The 19,683-nt window shown below is 35.3% G+C and overlaps 1 protein-coding gene across 2 annotated transcripts in view; it reads left to right on the top strand.

Moving 5' to 3' along the window:
• The window catches only part of ltbp3 (latent transforming growth factor beta binding protein 3), a 240,313-nt gene extending 222,058 nt beyond the window's left edge, over positions 1–18,255 (top strand). Inside the window, exons 25-29 of one of the 2 annotated variants that reach the window (XM_039769012.1) lie at positions 6,219–6,347; positions 10,755–10,916; positions 11,994–12,080; positions 14,240–14,371; positions 17,049–18,255. In XM_039769012.1, coding sequence (XP_039624946.1) covers positions 6,219–6,347; positions 10,755–10,916; positions 11,994–12,080; positions 14,240–14,371; positions 17,049–17,200 — 662 coding nt within the window. In that variant the 3' untranslated portion in view covers positions 17,201–18,255. The remainder of the gene's footprint in view (positions 1–6,218; positions 6,348–10,754; positions 10,917–11,993; positions 12,081–14,239; positions 14,372–17,048) is intronic. The other variant, XM_039769013.1, reaches the window with a different exon arrangement.
• The last annotated feature ends 1,428 nt before the right edge of the window (positions 18,256–19,683 follow it).

Below are 19,683 nucleotides of genomic sequence, written 5' to 3'. Positions count from 1 at the left end.
ATCTTGTATATTTGTGCCAGTTTGGCTTCAAAAATGCAATTAGAATTAAAATACTTTGTGAGGTGTATTTTCACATTAATCATGCCTGCATTTTGCTTCTTTTGCTTTCAGTTTATTATAAAGAGCCGCAGTCCCTAGCGTTGTTACCCTTTGCCATTTATTCTTTGTGTATTTAATACTGGAATGTTGTCCAAGTCTGCTTTTTCTTTTGATTTTCTTTGTATTTGTACTGCAACTCTTAACTGCTGTTCAAATTTTAGCAGTCTTTGCATGCTATTTTTAGTTAAAAGAGGGATGAATAAATGCTCTGAAATGTGAATGATAACTGAAAAAGCTCCATTAATTTCTGTAGCAGACTTTTGTTTTTACCATCTTAGGGTTGTAGGTAGCCAGAGCAGCAAGCCAGGACTCCCACCCAAGATGGGACACTGGTTTTTTATGAATGCACAGACTCATATGCACACATTTATTTAGTCCAGCTTAAATATTAAATCACCAGAGAATCTAACTGGCACACATTTAGAGACCTGAAGAAAACCTGCATAGCTAAAGAGATAATGTGCAAAATCCACAAGGAGAGTGAGCAAGACTAGAATCCAGATCTGTGGAGACATGAGGGAGCTGTGCTAATCATTTCAACATTGTGGCAGCTTGAACAAATGTATAAATTAACACATAAATTAATGAACAAATAAATAAGTTATCAATACTGTAAACTAACTGATTGATCAAATGACAGCACAGTAGTTTCTATGGCTCAGGATGGTATTACTAATAGGCTTTTTATCTGAATCACAACTATTTTGTTAAAATAATTATTTAGATAATAAGGAACATGCATACTTTTCCTTTGCCATAAGGAAATTAAAAAAAAAAATTCAAATTTTGCTTCAGTATATAAGCAATTTAGGTAATCTGTGTATTGTATGATAAAATTCAAAAGTATCATAAGTTAATTTTTAATGTGTTTTATTTCATTTTGAACATTTGGAGTTAGTCTGTTGCAGAGTTACAGATGTTATTCAATATGATTTGGTATAAAAATGGATTCAGTTATTAAAGCAACTCATAAATCATTACATGTAATAAATATTATAGCCCATTTATATAGCCAGTTCTCCTTTCCTGGTGTTGAGACAGTAACACTCTAAGATCATTAGAACCTGTTTCTTCTGAAACGTTTTCTGCTCCTCCTGGGTAATTCTCAAATACTACTTGGACAGCTGACAGCTATAATTCCTTCAATCTGAGAAGGCTGTGTCCCTGAATCTAACTCCAGTGGGAACTGACAGGTACACACCAGTAAGAGAGGCCCAGGAAGTATTTCCTAATTAATGGCCAAACTCTCTTTAACTGCCTTCTTGCTAGATAAATAGTGGTTCTACTGCAGTACATCTGAGCTCTTTCCTCCTTCACAAAATGTCAATCAAACCCTGAGCAGAAGCCTCATTTTGGCCATTTTTTTCTCAAAATCTGTTTATTTTGCTTTCTAAACAGACCTTATGACTATACATAAGAAATGAAATGTAGACTGGTCAGTAAATCAAAAGCTTTTTCTGAGACCTATTCTCCTTTTTATCACCACACTCCTAAACAACCTCTACAAAACTACCACCATTGTCCAATTAATTGTTTGATCTTACAATCACTTTTGACTTTACTCGTGATGAACACCATGTTTTAATTCTACATATACAATATGTCAGCAATCAAAATAATGCTATGTTGAAAAATAGCCTGACAGGGTAAAGTAGTCAAAAAACATCGCTTCATCAATTTTCTAAAGCTTCTTTTATGTTACATGACCTGTTCCAGGAGCATTTGATTATAACACAAGAGTTAATGCTAGATGAGAAAACACACCATTGTGGGGCATCCTCACATATATCTGGTCTGACTCACTCTGGGCCAATTTAGAGGAACCAGTCGTTGGTGTGCCCAATGAAAGCACACAGATGCAAACTCCATATGGTGACCCACCTGAAAGATCAGCTGAGGCCCTTAGATCAATAAAGAATATGTGCCTTATCAGAGTGTAATTTTTAACTTTTCTTTGTCTTGTCACTGACTGCTGTACAATGGGCAACTCCCCAGTGTGCTCATAAGACAGCATTCCCATATACATTAATAAATTGTTTTTTAAGAAACTAGACTCAGTCATAACTTCATTTATTTGGAATTCGAAACATCCATGAATCCAAATGGTGACTCTACAGCAACCTAAAGCAGAAGGGGCACTACCCAACTTTCAATTTTTATTACTAAGCGGCAAATTTACAAGCAATAAAGACCTGGACATTGACACAAAATTGGTGAATATCCACAAGACTGGTCTGCAATAGAAATAAAATCTTGCAGTACTTCTTTATATTCCCAGCTCTGTGACCCAGTTAATACAAACTACTGTCATTACACTAAAAATCCAATTACCCTTTATTCTCTCAGAATATGAAACCAATGATGAAACATTTTAAGACAGAAAAGCTTTTATCTGTTGTACCTCTTCATAACAACCACCTTTTTCCACCCTCTCAAACATATACACTATTCAGTGTCTGGAAAATGTCCGGGATTAAAACACTGTAGAGACTTGTACATAGATTCTTTGCATCCTACAAACAATTACGGTTCAAATACAACTTCTCATTAACACAATTCCTCCACTACTTTCAAGCTAGAAGTTTTGCTAAACAGAACCTGCCCAGTTTTCCTCACCCTCCACCTTGTTCTATTCCAGAATAATTATTGATCAGACTTGAAGACTCAGATATCATCTGTACAATTTATAAAAATATTTTAAAGTCTGTTCCTTTCAAAGAGTTCCTTCCTTTTAGAGTAAATTGAAGAAAGGATTTGTCACTCAAAATTTCAGAAAAGGAGTGGAAGGCAGCCATGCACTGAATACACTTGAACTCTATAGATGCAAAGCATTCAGTCATTCAGCTTAAAATCTTTTATTGAGCACATTTATCTCATTTAAAATCATCCAAAATGTTTCCAGGGCAAGATCCAACATGTGAACATCGCAATCTAGCGCCAGCCTCACTGGGCCACATGTTCTGGGCGTACACTTAATTAACACATCAGACAGCCTTGACGTCACAATCCCTCCTAATCCACTAACAGTGATGTCTGGTGATCTCCCAGATGGCCTTAAAGTGGAGAAGGACAAACAAACTAATTTTCTTTACTACAGTACTAGCACATAGACTTATCTTGCTCAACTGAAAAAATCCCACTCCAGCACTCTTAAGTCAGTGGGCAACTGATTTTCTATATTACTTGAAATTGTAAAAAATAAAATTCTCACTTAGAGAATCTGTTCCAAACTTTTTGAAAAATATGGCAGGATCTAATCAATAACATTTTAGAATAAGCTTCCATTTCGGGGAAAAGAATACCCTTCTTATCTTACTCCTTTTATAGAGTAGCTTTGATTGCTGGCCCCACTCTCTTTTTCTTGTGTGGGGGTCAAATTTTGCTTTGATTTGTTAAATTTGTCTTGACTGTATGGAATGTTATCTGTTTCAAATTAAAATCAATTTAGAAAAAATACCAGACAGCATAATTCTAAAGACCATTGAGACATGCTTATGCTTAATCCACTCCATCATGGTCACAGCCCTAGTAGTGATGATAGCAGATGTTCTTATTAGAATGGCACTATCCCAATTAGTTTGTAAACTCTGTGCCAATCATTAAGGCCTGAAATTAATTTCTATATGCATATGCAGCCGGGTTCAACTAGAATGAGTTGAGCTGCAAAGAAGAGACACCTTCACAGTTGGAAAGATTTAAACAAGAACTGGCCATTCATCCCAACAAAGCTTGGCAGTCCTATTCACTTAATTCCTCCAAAATAACATTGTAAAGTTTTAAAGGTCCTTAAGTCCTGCTGTCTACCACACTGCTTGTAACTTATTCCATGTGTCTGTGGTTCTATGTGTGAAGAAAAACTTTCTAATGTTATTGTGAAATTTACCCTTAACAAGTTTCCAACTGTGCCTCATGTGAACTCATTTTAAAGTAACATTCTCGATTCATTGTACTAATTTATTTCTTAATTTTAAACACGTCAATCATGTCTCCTCTTAATCTCTTTACCTTAAACTGAAAAGGCTCAGCTCTTTCAATCTCTCCTCATAATTCATTTTCTGTAGCCTCTTCACTGGACTTTTTCTAGCACTTCTATGTGTTTTTGTAGCCTTGAGACCAAATCTACACACAGTACTCCAAGTGAGGCCTTACCAGTATAAAACTTGAGCATAACCTCCTTTGACTTGCACTCTACACATCATGCTATATAACTATTCTGTTAGCCTTCTTAATGGCTTTTGAACACTTTCTATAAGTTGATAGTCCACTACAACTTGTAAATCCTTATCTTAAGTTGTGTGTTCCATTTTCAGACCACCCTTTGGGTATTCAATAAAATGTTTACTTCCTACATGTAACACTTTATATTTACTGACATTAAATTAAGATTGTATGCTATAGAAGTCATACTGTAATGATAGAATGGATTCAAAATTTTCCGCCAGCCCACCTAACTTAGCATTATCTGCAGACTTAAACAGCTTGTTATATATATTCCTATCCAAATCATTAATATATATTAAAAATGGCAGAGGCCGTAGCACTGACCTCTGAGGGACACCACTCTAAACTTCCCCCAATTCTAATACGTTTCCTCACACCATAACCATCTGCTTCTGTATTTTAGCCAATTCTGCACCACACACTACAACCAGAACTCTAACATCTTTTAGTTTGATGCCCAACCTCTCATGTGGCACCTTATCAAATGTTTCCTGAAAGTCAAGATACATTAATATAATACATACCACTTTGACTGTATCATTTTCTTGCCTCCTCATAGAATTCCAGCATGTTAGTAAAACATGGCCTCCCTTGTCTGAACCCCATGCTGTCTGTTCAGTAAACCTCCAGTTTTTTGCCATGTGTTGCTCAATCTTTTCCTTAATAATTACTTCTATTAATATTACTTCTATTATTATTATTTACCTGTGATGCATGTTAAACGTACTGGCCTATAGTTACATGGATCTGCCCAATTACCATTTTTATATAATGGGAAAATATTTGCCATTTTCCAATCCTGTGTAATTTCCCTAGTGTCTAGTGACTTCCTAAAATGCGTACCATGTTTATATATGTACTCACAAAATTCCTTAAGAACTTTATGATAAAGTTTCTGGTTTTGATGATTTGTTTAATTTTATCCTATTTAATCTGAGCAGTACTTTTCCCTCTACAATTTCCAAATCACTTAGTACCTCCTTAATAGTTCCTGTTACCATTGGGAGGTTCTTCACTTCCTCACATGTGAAGACCTCAGAAAAATGCAAGTTTAGAGAATTTGCTCTTTCATTGTCTATATATTTTAATTCCTCATTTAGTCACTTCAGCTGATGGAAGTTCTTCAATGGCTTGACTACTTATGACAGTTTCTATGGGCTGTGGTCCTGAGTTCCTGTCCTGAGAAGTCAGTGGTGGTAACCTGTGTTGACCATGCTGCACAAACAAAGGCAATCTGTTTACAGATGATTGTTGCAAATGATATCACAATGGTTAGCATTGCTGCCTCACAGCTCTAGAAAATTAGGCTCAAACCCTGATTGATGTCTACATGGAACTTATATGTTCTGTCTTTTCTGTGAAGGTTTTCTCAGTATTTTTAGGTTTTTCCTACATCCCACAAACGTGTTTATTTATGATGCTATAACAAGCTCATGTGAATTATTGTGAATATGTGCATTAATGTGCCTAGTGATGGACTGGCGCCCCATCCAGAACTAATTGTACATTATGTACAATGCTGGCTGCCCACGATCCTGTGTTAAGTAGATGGAGATGTTTGGATATAAAAATAGTTATTGCAACATTAAATAGGATCAATGCGTCGCACTAATATTTAATAAAATAGTAGATAACTTAATGTAAATTATATAACATGGCAAATGGTCATTTTATTTTAAGTTGAAGTTCAAATTTATTGTCATTTAATTTTGGATTTTAATTGTGTCAAGTTACACACTACTTAATTTCTGTATTTTTGATTTTCCTTTTTTTCCCTCAAGTTAGGAGGCCAAAAATTTTGCCCCAGCTGCTAAAAATGACACCAATGCATTTCCTTTGCTCGAGAGGGCATGTGTAACTCAGGCTAGAGAAGGTAACAGTTCTCCTTCTCCTTACAGATGTGGATGAGTGTCAGGACCTGGCATACTGTAAAAATGGGTTGTGCGTCAACACACCCGGCTCCTTCCACTGCACCTGTAACCAGCCTTATACCTTCAGTGCGGCGCTCAAGCAGTGTGTCTATGATGGTGGGTACCAGAACTAGCAGATCAGAAAAAAAAGAAAAGCTTTTTTTTCTTCTTCTTCTTTCTCTTATTGCCTTTACTGGACATAAACGATCTGCTCTGGTCAGAACTCCACTCATAAGAATCTATGTCCTTTAAATCAATTTATGGTATTAAGGTACAGGATCACAATGCCATTTAGTTAGTAGAAGTGAAGGAATTGACAAACTTATTACTAGAGAAAATAATTTAAAAATACTACAACTTTAGACATATCACAACTGTGATGAAATTTACAGATGGGTTCAAATCCAGTAATATCAGTACTGCAGCTAACTCATTTATGTATTTTAATGTAAAAGGAATGCAATAGATGTCACAATAAAAATTTTAAATATTTCAGTAACATAAATTGATTCAGTAACAATAAAGCTACATCTAGCCTGCTTGTGCATTATTTTAAGAAGCATGATTATATGAACTATGGAATAGCTATTTTAATACCTTAGATATTCATTAACATTGCAGATAAAAGGCATTTAAAGCCTAAACATAATTATTTAGATTGTTTTATTCAAATCCTGTTTCATATGTCACAAAGAGTGTACTTGGGTACATTAAAATAGCTATGCATAGATGGCTTCTTGCATGTGGTTGCTGTTTCGCTGTTTTGTTTCTTTTAACACAGGCTAGCCTGCTTTTGATGACTATGTAACATGTATGCAAACTCTGTAAAGAGCTTAAAAAGTAAGTATGTTGCAAAAGGGCAGACAAGTTTTTAATCTGACAATTGACAATTTGGAGGTTGAAAATAATTGAGTATCTGTGGAAGGTAAGTTGTGCAGAACTAAGCAATTACTACAGAAGAGTGCATTTTCTGTGCTATAAATTACTACTATTGACGTGCTTTTAATTCTAAATATTCTTGTTATATCAATTTATGCTTTTTGTTATGTCTTTAGCATATTCATTGCTACGTAATTTTAAATAGGACTCCAAGAATAAGGATAATATTAAAAGGATTACAGAATAATTATTCCAGATTTGAAATTGTAGCAAGTCATTATTAACAAAATGTAACTTAAAAATGTGATTCTTAAAGTACTTTCAGTACTACGTAAAATTTAACACAAATCCCATCAGAGGGTAAGTTACACATAATGAGTTACTGATAAATGGTGCAACCAGTGTATGGAAATCCACTTTATCCATTTTATGGCTGCAGGATCCAAAGCCTGTAACAGCAGCACTGGACAGAAGGTTAAATGCTCCCTGGATGCCAGTCCATCACAGGGCATGCACACGTCAATTCTGGGGCCAATATAAGGTCACCCGTTAACCGAACTTGCAGTTCTTAGGGCATGTGAGCAGAAAAAGGGTTGAGGGACAGTGAGCAGTTACTACAAATCCATACTACTGGATCCATGTGGCAGCAGCTGTTACCACTACACCACAGTGCTGACTATCAGTATATTTTGACTTGGTAAAAGCCCAATTGTACTGGCATTCTTAGATCATTTAAATTGTTACATATAATGTCTTCAGCAATCACTTTGAAAAACATAGCAATTGTATAATCTTTTTCATGTAATCTAAAATTATGATGTCAATTTAAGGCAAACTAATTAGTCAAAATTATAAACTAGCAATCTAAGTCTGTCTAAAGCAAATTTAATAATTAATACTAGGAAAGACTTTTATTCATTTCAGACAAAATACGTACAAGGCTAAGGTGTAGCATTTAATAAAGACACATTAATAATAAAGACCAATTAGCTCCTAGATCACTTTACTATGCACATTTGACCTTTTAAAGATTTATTTCATCCACTTGATAGCTTTTATATACCACTTCTGGACGCTAGAGGGAACCTTCTAACAAGATTTAATTTCAAGAGTTGTCTAGTGCTTCTGAAATAAGTCAGGCTGTTTTCATTATTTACTTCACAGTTAACAGCATCAACAGTATGTAACATGCCCTAGCCTCACCATGCCTGGATTTCTTTTTGTATGCACATTTAGTGTTTTTTCCTCTTGGCAAATAAGATTTACCACAGCTTTCCACAATAAAAGAATTGTATTCGGGTTAAGTTAAGTCTGTAAATCTAGAGGGAAGTTTCGCTCAGTAGCTTAGATAGGTTCAACACCAACCCATGGCTCTCTGTTTTACACTGCAAAGATCTGCAAGACCCTGTAAGACGTGTATGTAATCAGTTGTACAGGAACTTTGAGGAGGGTGTCAAAGAGAGAAACACGTTTCCGTTTGTCCATAAATGGAGTAATGACCATTACAGGACAAGAACCAGTCTTGCTCTGTGTAGGTTCCTGCCCTCAGAACCATACGTCTGAATTAACTGATGTAGTACAGTATTTTAGGAACATTTTTTAAATCTGATTCATTTGTCAAAATAATGAAACTATAATAATAGAAACTTAATTGTGGTTCTTGAATATTCACTAGGTATACTTTCAACATAGGTTAAGATCCTATTTTGTTTCTATTAGGTTTTACTGACAGATTCCTGAAACCAGACATGTGAAAGATCACAGCTTGTTTGGTTCCTGCTGTTAACCCCATGCTGACCTAGGAACAAGAGAGAAGGGTCATAGTAATGTCACAACCGCTGATTGTAATCCATTGGAGCCACCATGCTGATGAAAAGCTTGTACTCAAAACATGAATGACCTGCACATAGGTTTTAAGAACTCCCTGTTGCTTGTTTTAAATTTGTTGTATGATAGCATAGGTCAGCATTCAACAAGGATTTAAAATTTAAATCCATAGCAAAACACTCATAGTGTAATATCAGATTCTGGCAGAAATGGGAATCACGGAGGAGAAGATACAGATCAACAAAAAGTTAAACTCAAGCAAGTAGTTAAGAAAGTTGCTAAAGTAACAATTATACCCATATTCATTATATGGGTACTGAATATGTGAATATCCATCACTTGCAGATCATATAATAGCCTCTTCTTTTTGCATTTCTTGATTTTTTTAGTGCAAAGAGAGAACACTGTTTACAGTGTTAAATTTAATTAATTAAATTATGGGTGTTTTGCTTTACAAAAAGAGCCACAAACATTTAAGTTATGCAAAAAATATACATTTTATACTTGCAATAGAATATTTGATCGAATTCATTATGAAAAAATATCCAAAAATGCAGGTACTCAGACAAGGTGCAAATATGTTTCCTCAGTACTTTATGAAGTCAAAATAAAAGCAGAATGTTTGCTGTGCCATAAAATCTAATCTTTTATATTAGAGAAAGAGCTGTATGATGAATATTAATAATTTATCCTCAATTTATTTGTAGAATGGTGTTGTTTTGCCTTTGTGTTAAATTTCAATATGCTTCCTTTGCATAATTTCTTATGGAAGTTAAGCATATTTTTGTGAAACTATTATAGTTAAGGGATTCTGATGTGCCAAATCACTGCTTTGTTTCTACTTTAAAAAAAAGTCCAGGAACAGTTAACATCTGAAAAACTCTTGCTCTACTTCTAATTGGTGACTTGGAAATGACTGGGGGGTGCATGATAGTGATGAGTTAAAGCAATGTGCAAAACACAATATAGAATAATTCAGATATATTGTCTTTACTGTTAGTCAGTCATTCTCAATTCCATGTGTTATCCAATTCAAGGTCTCAAAGTATGCCAGAGCATATCTCCCCAACATTTAATGCAAGGAAGAGTGCCAATCCATTACAGGTTCCTTCACTATAACTAGAATTTGAAACTGATTCTTCACATTCTCACGTTTCAGATTTGATAAAGCCTTAAATTTGACACCAGAAATATTCACAGGCTTCCTCCAGACAGCATTCAGACTGTGGAACTGTGACACAGTAGCACAAACCAGTGTGCCTCACAGTGGTTCAAATTTTTATATTAGGAAAAACTTGACTTCAATTGTGCAGATAGCTGGATGTATATAAATGTGGAGTCTACATAAATAAAACCATGTATAACAATTTAACAGTATGTCTGTTATTTCGTAACACAATAAAATATTCTGCTGCCTCAAAAATGTAAATCGGCACTGATAGAAATGTGAATGCCAGTTGTTTTATATGTTAAATTTTTTAATTAAAAATTACATTTATTCAATTTATTTATTTTTTCTGCAATGATGGCTACATATCAGGTTTAGTTATAGACCTAGTGTTAAATACATAAATGAGAATAAGATGGGAATTTGATGTTTAAATTTTACAAAATTTTATTAGAAGAAAATATAAATGAATTTTACGAACAACGTTATGAAAAGATGTATATATCATAGTAAAGTTATTTATTCACACAGCATGGACTCTTAATACTTTTTAGTAACAATTTGTGATGTATGCTTGTTGAAATTTCTCTGAATTATTGCTAGCCTTCATCTAACAATGCTTTCCTGCAATCACTGTAATTCACTTACAGACCGCACAGCTGCCCATCGAGACATATGCTTCCGATATGTGGGAGAAGACCACATGTGCAACACGCCTCGCAACAGTCAGGCTTTAACATACTCAGAATGCTGCTGCCATTATGGCATGGGCTGGGGACCAGAATGCCGCACCTGTCCTCCACGCAACTCAGGTGAGAATATCTAATTAAAGTCTTAAATCTTTCCATCATTTTACATCTGTAAAATTTTTTTCTAATTGTTTAAAACTAGCTGCTTTATACAATAAAACGGGTAAATTTGTTAAATAATTTGAAAAGAGAGGTACCAGAAAAAAAAATGAAGGGTTTGCTTCTCTAGACAATAGTTTTAACATTTTCTTGAAGCGTCTGTCCTTACTTTTTTGAATCTACTTTCCTTTCCTTAATAATTTACTATTATTTATGGTGATCGTAATAACATGATTTTCTTTTCAGTTATCCATAAATGTTTAAATCCTGAATTATTTCCTTGGTACTTACAGTATTGTACACCTATTCTTAATAGCTGACTTTGATCTGTATAATATTTTTGTTTTAGAGAGGTTTTGCTGGCATTTAACATTTCTCTCTTTACTGTATCATCATTTGCCCTTCTCCTTTAATGTATTGATAACATATTGATCCCCTTATTTAATTAGTCTGGGTTTTATTATAATCTTTCTACATGTAAATTATTAATATCGAGGATTTTAAACATGTTTCTCATTGCTATTAAACTTTTCACACTTTCTTCATCCTTTTCACATTATACTTATATTGGTCAACACAAAAAGTGTAATTCAAAGTGAAAACTAAATTTTAGGAATCATTATAATGATGAATCATGAAGGAAACAGGTCATTCTTTAGTTTTCACACTATTTGCTATGATTTACCAAAATAAGCTGTGCTCCAACCACTTATTTTCAGAAGTCACATAATTAAGATGCCTGTCTGGAGTTCAGGTCAGACACATCCAATAAAGCTGGGGCTGAAGTGCTATTGTGAAAAAGGTGCCTGACCCTGTAGCAGCCTAAATTTAGCCTGATAGAGAGGTCACGGTTACAGCTAACAAACAGAAGGTCACCACTATCCCAGGAAATTATTGTAGGGCTTGGCTGGAAGTGACAGTATGCTTTTAGTGATCTATCTATCTATCTATCTATCTATCTATCTATCTATCTATCTATCTATCTATCTATCTATCTATCTATCTGTCTTTATTAAGTAATTTTTTCATGCTTTATTTCAGAAATGTTTAATCGATTATGTGATCTTTATCTGGATACGGATTCTTATGGAGAAACAGAGTCTTTGTCATTTGCAGACTACAATAATGGTAAATCAGTTCTTTTCCTGACATTTTCTGTGGTGTAATTCAGTACTCTAGTCCAGTTTTAATTATTAATCCCTGTTTGTGTTGACTAATTCTCTTTTGTTCTGTGACTTCATATTCAATCTGTGCATTAAATCTAGGCTATTTGGTTGGCTTCAATGTATACACTTTTTACGTGGCTTGTCTCTTTCTCTTTTATAAATAGCCTTTAACCAGCAACTAGTTTGCTCTTAACATGCTCGTCTGTAACCTAAGCCTTAGATTTCCGATTTTGGGTGGAGTGTAACCTAATGGCTTTAAAACTCAAGGCTGCTAGTTCACTCATCTCTGACTCACTGAATAATACTGTTTGTTCCTTAACTTTTTTCCATTCTGTTTTATGGAAGTATTCAAAATAAAAAATTGTGGCAGAAGAATGCAATATAAAATGAATTTTTTGCATATTTGAAATAGTGGTAATTATAATTGTGCAACCATGAAGAGCCATTTCAGACAAAGGTCACTAAGTATGAAAGTCAAAGATTCAAAAACTTCTGTTCAGTCAAGTTAATAAAATGAGCACAGGGTTAATTTATTTTTTTAATTATAGGATAGCATAGAATGGTGTGAACAATGGCTCTAATAAGAAGTTTATTGGCAGGCAAATACAGGCACATACAAATCTGTGTTTTTTTCTGGGTTATGGATAAAGTAATAGCTTAGATCTTGGTTCTTGACAATTTCTGAAAAGCGTGATTTTAGCCTGTTCAGGCTTCTGTGACTGCTAGTTCAGGACATTCAGGTTGTCTTGCTGAACCATTATTGTGATGGACAGCTGCTGGGTCATATTGGCATAGAGAAGTAGTTCAAAAAAGGTATTCAAATGAGACTGTAACCGTCATCATATCTGAGCAAAGTACTAATTGACTTGTTTGGATACATTAATGCATTACATACTTTCTTACATATTTTTTATATATTTATTATTCAGAACGGCACAGTTTTTAATACATTTTCTTGCTTTTAAGGCCCTAGCTAACAGCTCTAAAAACTCCACCGCAGAGTACTCTCTCTAACGTTGTGTGAATTTTAGCAACTTTTACTTTTGACCCATTCCTTTCTGCTCCATTCCTAGTCACTTTCAGTGATCACCCCATCTTCAACACTATTTTTAAATCTGAAATTTCTCCATCCAAATAATCACAGTCACTGCCCAGCACTGTCTTGTAAATGGCGGTCTCCTAATTCCAATGTGGCCCATACACATCAGTGCTGTCAGGCACTATTGTCAAGACTAAAGGGTTTCCATTGCTTCTGGTCTGGGCAATGAGATACTTGTTGAACTAATCCAGAAAGCAGCAGGTCAAACAGCTCCAGCCAAACCTCCTTACCTCAGGACAACATCTAACACCTTTAATGTTGTTTTTTTAATTTGATAGTATTTGAGTTAGTCCTTGAAATATTTTCTCCAGTGCTTGATGCTGGTTTAGACCTAGAAATTTTTAGATGTTTCCTGTTCCCTGTGATATTTAGTAATGCCCAAGTGTCCCAGAAAGAGTGAAAGTGTATGAATGCATTCAGTAGTCACTGATGTATTGCTCTTGTTTTGGTGGACTGTAAGTAGCTCTTGAACCTGCTGGTGTTCTAGCCAGTGTTGTTAAAGTCACTTATTACTCAATTGAGCATAATATCCTCCTGATAGTGTGAGTTCACTCTTACACTATTTTGTATTCCTACATAGTAAACAAAGTCATTGGCCTTTAGTGGTTTTAGTTGTCTTATTTTTTTCTTCCTCAGTTTGTGATGCTGGTATTACTGATTGCCTTTTAACCAACCATTGTAAGACTATTAAGATTTGTAAAATTCATTGAGTTAGTCATATCATTTTCTTAATCTTTTTGGCTAAATGTTCAATTTTAGTCCATGGTGTCAATACTGTCATGCTTTTTTAGACACACAGAAAATCCAACGTTTTCTATAGCCAGTTTTCTATCTGACCTACTGTTTATAGTGTCTTTTAGACTGTTACCTTATCAAAGCAACATCTGACAGACAAGCCTCTATTTTAATATTCCAGTGTGCATTTGAACAGATATAATAAGTAAATCCTGCTTTATTATATTATACACATAGAACAGTTGTCTTCAACTTAATTCCCCTTTTCTCTTGTATTTTCTCAATAGAAGGAGACAGCTCAGAAGAAGATTCTGATGAATGCAACTGTCAAAATGGCCAGTGTGTTCGATCGTACTTGGGAATCACCTGCGAATGTTTCACGGGTTTTCGACCCGACCATACCCGGACACGTTGCATCGGTATGCTTAACCTTGACAAACCTTTTCATTTTGCTTCTGTAGTATCATTGCTTTAAATTCAGAAGGGCAGCCTTCACAGAACCAGGGTCTAAAATGACGTCTATGCTAATTTGCATTTTGCATGTAGTTTTGCAATTAATGGACACAAGACTGGTTTTCTTTATGATCTGAGACAAAACAAATCAGTTGTCTGCTAATGGACTTCCAGTAGTCCTTTTTGGATACAATAAAAATAATACTCTAGACATTAATATTGTGATAGAACTCATATACAAGGCTAAGAGCTTTCTGCAATGTTATAGTCTTTTAACAGTTACTGAACAATTAATAGAAAATTATGTCTACACAGTGATAAAAGGGTGTTTTTGTGGCAGCCTGCCATATTCAAAGTAACACCAAGGAGTTAAACAGGTAAATGAAAAATAAAAACAGGTTAATAAAAATAAACAGAGAGAGATGCAAAAAGTAAACAGCAAAACAAGAACGCCTGCTGCCTTCCGAAATAGGTCTATTTTTGGTTATTTATTAGCATTTAAAGTTATAATTTTTGGTTATAATGTCAATACAAATTTTGTGTGATATTTTGACATGTATCCACCATAATTTTTCAGTGGTGCGAATTGCCATGAGTGCTTTGTTGTTGGCTACAATGTCCAGTTACCCCAACATGACTAAGGTGCATCCAGTACATGGCATTATCACTGTACCCCGTCTTAAGATGGCGATGCAGTAACTTCAGTTTTCAAGATTGTGAATTTAAACCCCAATCAATCTGCAGTGTTGTGATTAAGAAAGTACATTACTAACTTTGGACATTTAAAAAGATATCTGGTTAGCATTTTAATGGTGTGGTCAAAGTAGTTTAGTTTTCCTGGCTTTTGACCCCTGCTTTGTTTCTAGTATTTATTTCTCTTCCATTTCCTGGTTCAATTCCTTACATAAATTCTTTGGCTAAACTCCCCATAGGTTTCTCTTTCTCTCAGCCCACTTGTTGAGCCAGCACCCAGTCTCTCCTCCAGATTGCAGATGTATTAAGGCAGTAAGGCAGTTTTAAACACCAGTCTGGTGTCATGTCCGGCCATCTCCATAATCAATTCTAAAGGGTCCAAAGTTTCTAAAATCCCTCTAGCCAATCCTTAAGTGCCTGTATCCACAAGCCTTTAGTTTATTACTAACTCAGTTTGGAATTACTTTCTGTGTTATAATTGATTTCTTTAAAAGTTTATTAATTGGTTTTAATTTTAATTAGTTGTTTTATATTTTCATTTCTTTGATAGTTATCAATATTTTGTGGTCTTTGTAATTGGTAATGACAGCTGGTTGCTGATCATGTTGTTCATCATTAACACTGTGTACTTTATAATGTTCAAACTGTTTAAGAAGGTGGCACATAGCAGAGTCCAAGATTTGGATTCAATTAAAAAGTCTTGAATATGAAAATTTAATTAGGGAAAGAATGATTAGTTATGGCTAGGGCCCTTTTGCATTGTTATAAGTTTTTGATATTTGTGTTTTTCTTTTTGTTGCTAGCATTGTTTACAATGTCTTTGTTTACTCCCTTAAGGACCCAAAATCTCCTGGTCTTTGATTTCATTCCAGTTTGTCATTTGGACAGGCTAGAATTTCCACTTTGGTCACAATATAGCTGTCTTTAAAGTGCTTGGCCTCCATGGCAGTTTCACATCAGCTTCCTTTGTTAACAGAGACAGCATCATTTCATACAATCCCTTCTGGTACAGTGTCTCTTTTAGCAGCCTGGAGGATGTGCCACTAAGACGTGTCATTACTTTGAGTTGTTATCATGGGTTTAGCATGCCCAACACCACAAATATCATAGAAGTCGTACATGAATGACAGATCAAAAATAAAGTTGGGGGAGTGGGACTGGTTCCAGACCAGGTACTTGTATATCAAAATGAAGACTGGGGTAGGGATCCCTTATGGGGTTTATATGAGTGAAACATGGATATCATATCAAAGAGCTAGGGGGGCATCTCAAAGACCGGTGCTGGACACGAGAGATCAGAGGCTTAAGCTCATAAAGCCATGCCATAATGATGCCACGGGTACCACTTCTTGCTTTCCCTCTCCAGCCTCACTCTCTCTCTATTTGGGTAGAAGGTGTGTCGTCCTTGTTATATGCATTTCACCTGTCCTGAGGTAACAACATCCTTTTACCTAAGTCACATCTCTTTCACTCATGTTGGTATCAGTGTTAAATGCAATTCAGGGGCACCTAGCATGCCAACCACTCCAGTCATCCCATATTGACTTACTCAAGGCATGTTCTTGTTTTTAAACTTTTTCTCTTTCTTGGGACATACAATTATCCTGTCTAACCTTGTCAATACAGTTACTGCTTCTTCCATCCACCCTTATACAATCTTTATGAAATTAGTAGAAAATGTATTTGAAGTTTGGTAGGCATTTCTACATCACAACTTCAGAAACCATGCACTGCCTATACTGAGTTGGCATGTTCTGCTGTCTTACATTTTGCCTAGATACTCCAGTTTTGATGTGTATGTATATCCCTGGAAGCCTATAACAGATAAAATAGGTTAAAAATGGATGAATACATGTACAAATGTGGTGGTTACAATTGTAATGTTTTGTACAATTGACAGATTATTAAAATTATACTGATAAAAATTTTAACTTTTTCTTTTTTATTTAGATATTGATGAGTGTGCAGAACAGAGCCAAAGAGCATCCTTATGTAAAAATGCTCATTGCATAAACACCATTGGTTCCTACAAGTGCCTCTGCAAACCTGGTTATGTCAAATTACGATGGCCACCTGTATGCAGTCGCTCCAGGACACAGTAGTCATCCTCATTACAGACGTTTAACTAATATGCTTCCCTTTTCTGACAACCCATGAACAAAGGCAACATTAAAAAATCTGGTCTCTATACTTTGGCTACCAGTAAGCATACAACATCACCAGTAAAAGTATTGAAAAATAAGGGTTGTATAGGATGAACTGCAAAGATAATACAATCAGACCATATGTTACATATATATTTTTTGTAAAAAAAGAAAAAGGAAAAAGACACAAAAGGGCATTTTGATTGTTTAACTGTATTTGTTTTTTATTTGCACTTTTATTCTTTTTTGCAATTAAATTATGTTGAGTTAGAATGCTGCATTGTCTACTATTCTTTATGTGACTGTGTCTATTTCTTTATGGCCTTAAAAGTTCAAATTTTTGTCTGCAACTTGTTTATTCTTCCTCCAAAACTTCAATCTGTAAATTCTGCCATGAAGTATACAAAGCAAGTGCTAGTTGTGTTGTGCCATTGCTCTGTATATACCTGTAAATATTATCACCCTGTTTGCATAACACTGAGATATTGTTAAGGGATCAGTCCTCTTTTAAATAATAGATTGGCTGTTTTTGTTACAAGCTTGTGCTGTAAATACTGTAACATCCTGAAAGAGGTACATTTATCAGGTGGCTGCACACTGCAAAATGAGGCGGGGCAACCTGGAGAAACTGACCAGAAAATCAGCTTCTGAGAGCAAGGAAGAGAGGGGTGCAGACAGAGCACTTAAAAGAAGTCCTTTTAGAAGACCAGGGATCTACTGCTAAAGTCCAGCTGGGTGCATGGCCACCAGAGAGCTTCAGGTATCCCTAAATGAAGTATTCAAATTGGGTATCTCAGTATATTTACAATGTCTGTCTCCAGAGTTTGTTTTATTTATTTCTATCATTTTTTAATATGGTGTATAGTATATATATATATATATATAATTATTTCACCCACGTGTTACAAAAGAAAAAAAAAACAGAAATGTTTGAAGTAATTTTGAATGCAGCGTATCAATAGTGGTGTTATAATAGACAAAATTGTGTATTAAAATAAAATAAAGTATCTATTTGCAGGAGTGTGAGGAGATTCTTTTACATAAAGAGAAAGCAAACTTGTGGCATGCTAACTATAACTGAAGTGTAAATCTCTTTGACACATATGAAAAAGTGTCAACCATATCAAATAAGACATGGGAAATGAAATAATATTTATCAAATAATTTCACACATTTTGTTCAGAATTTTTTAGTTCCCGCTTTAACTGTGTTATGATCTAGTAGTTTTTCTTTTCGGTGTTTCAAGAGTTCTTTGTATGTATTTCAGAATGTTTCTGTACAAGAAATAGATTTTTCATATTATTTTTTACTTAAAGGTTTCAAGAAGAGGGCGGCACGGTAGCGCTGCTGCCTCGCAGTTAGGAGACCCAGGTTCGCTTCCTGGGTCCTCCCTGCATGGAGTTTGCATGTTCTCCCCGTGTCTTCGTGGGTTTCCTCTGGGTACTCCGGTTTCCTCCCACAGTCCAAAGACATGCAGGTTAGGTGCATTGGCAATTCTAAATTGTCCTTGGTGTGTCTGTATGTGCCCTGCAGTGGGCTGCCATGACCAGGGTTTGTTTCCTGCCTTGCACCCTGTGTTGGCCGGGATTGGCTCCAACAGACCCCCATGACCCTGTAGTTAGGATATAGCGGAATGGAAGGTTTCAAGAAGAAGTTAATTTTTATGGTTACATTTTGATGGCATTTTGCATTATTACTGATGCCTCCATTTTCTGCATGTTAGAATTGACGGCTGCCTTGGCATCCCTATTTAAAATGTTCTACAAGTGTGTGGTATGTGATGTCACAGGGGTGACTGTATAAAGATTAACTCACATATTCACTACTTATCTAAGACTGGACAAACATTGTGGGTCAGTTGCCTGAGATAGTACCATACTAGTTGTGGATTAAGACCAGACTACATAGTACAGTACTAAGAGAAGATGATCCTCAGGTCTAAGTGCTGTTGTGTCAACACCAAATTTAACTCCTCTGCAGCAGTTCTTGTTTTGGTTTTGTGTTTTTCCCAAGGTTGCTCAGCTGGTCGCCTGATTGCTCCTTAATGGTGGCACACTGGCAATTAATGGCTCACCCCATCTCAATTAATGATGCTCTGCTACACATTCCCTTTAATCTAAAGGGAGAAAACAAAGGGAAAAAACAATTTCCTTATATAAACTTATTACAAAATATTTACAGTCATTAAGCTACATTAGACTGGAATGAACATTGTTGTAAATGTTATTCACTTCGAGCATATAAAAAGGCTTTGAAATTAATCACTATAAGGGAAGTAAAGACGAAGAAAGGGAAACACTAGCAGAATCATATCTAAAGCATAACTGTCTCTCTGTAATTCCAGGGTTATCGCATATGCAAGGAAAAGTAATACCGGCATTTTTCTGTTTTTGTTTTTACCCTATGCTTTACCACACAACCACAACACATGTGGTTACATG

The sequence above is a fragment of the Polypterus senegalus genome, chromosome 11 (genome assembly GCF_016835505.1).
Source record: "Polypterus senegalus isolate Bchr_013 chromosome 11, ASM1683550v1, whole genome shotgun sequence".
Taxonomy (NCBI): domain Eukaryota; kingdom Metazoa; phylum Chordata; class Cladistia; order Polypteriformes; family Polypteridae; genus Polypterus; species Polypterus senegalus.
This window is presented reverse-complemented; position numbering and strand designations above follow the sequence as displayed.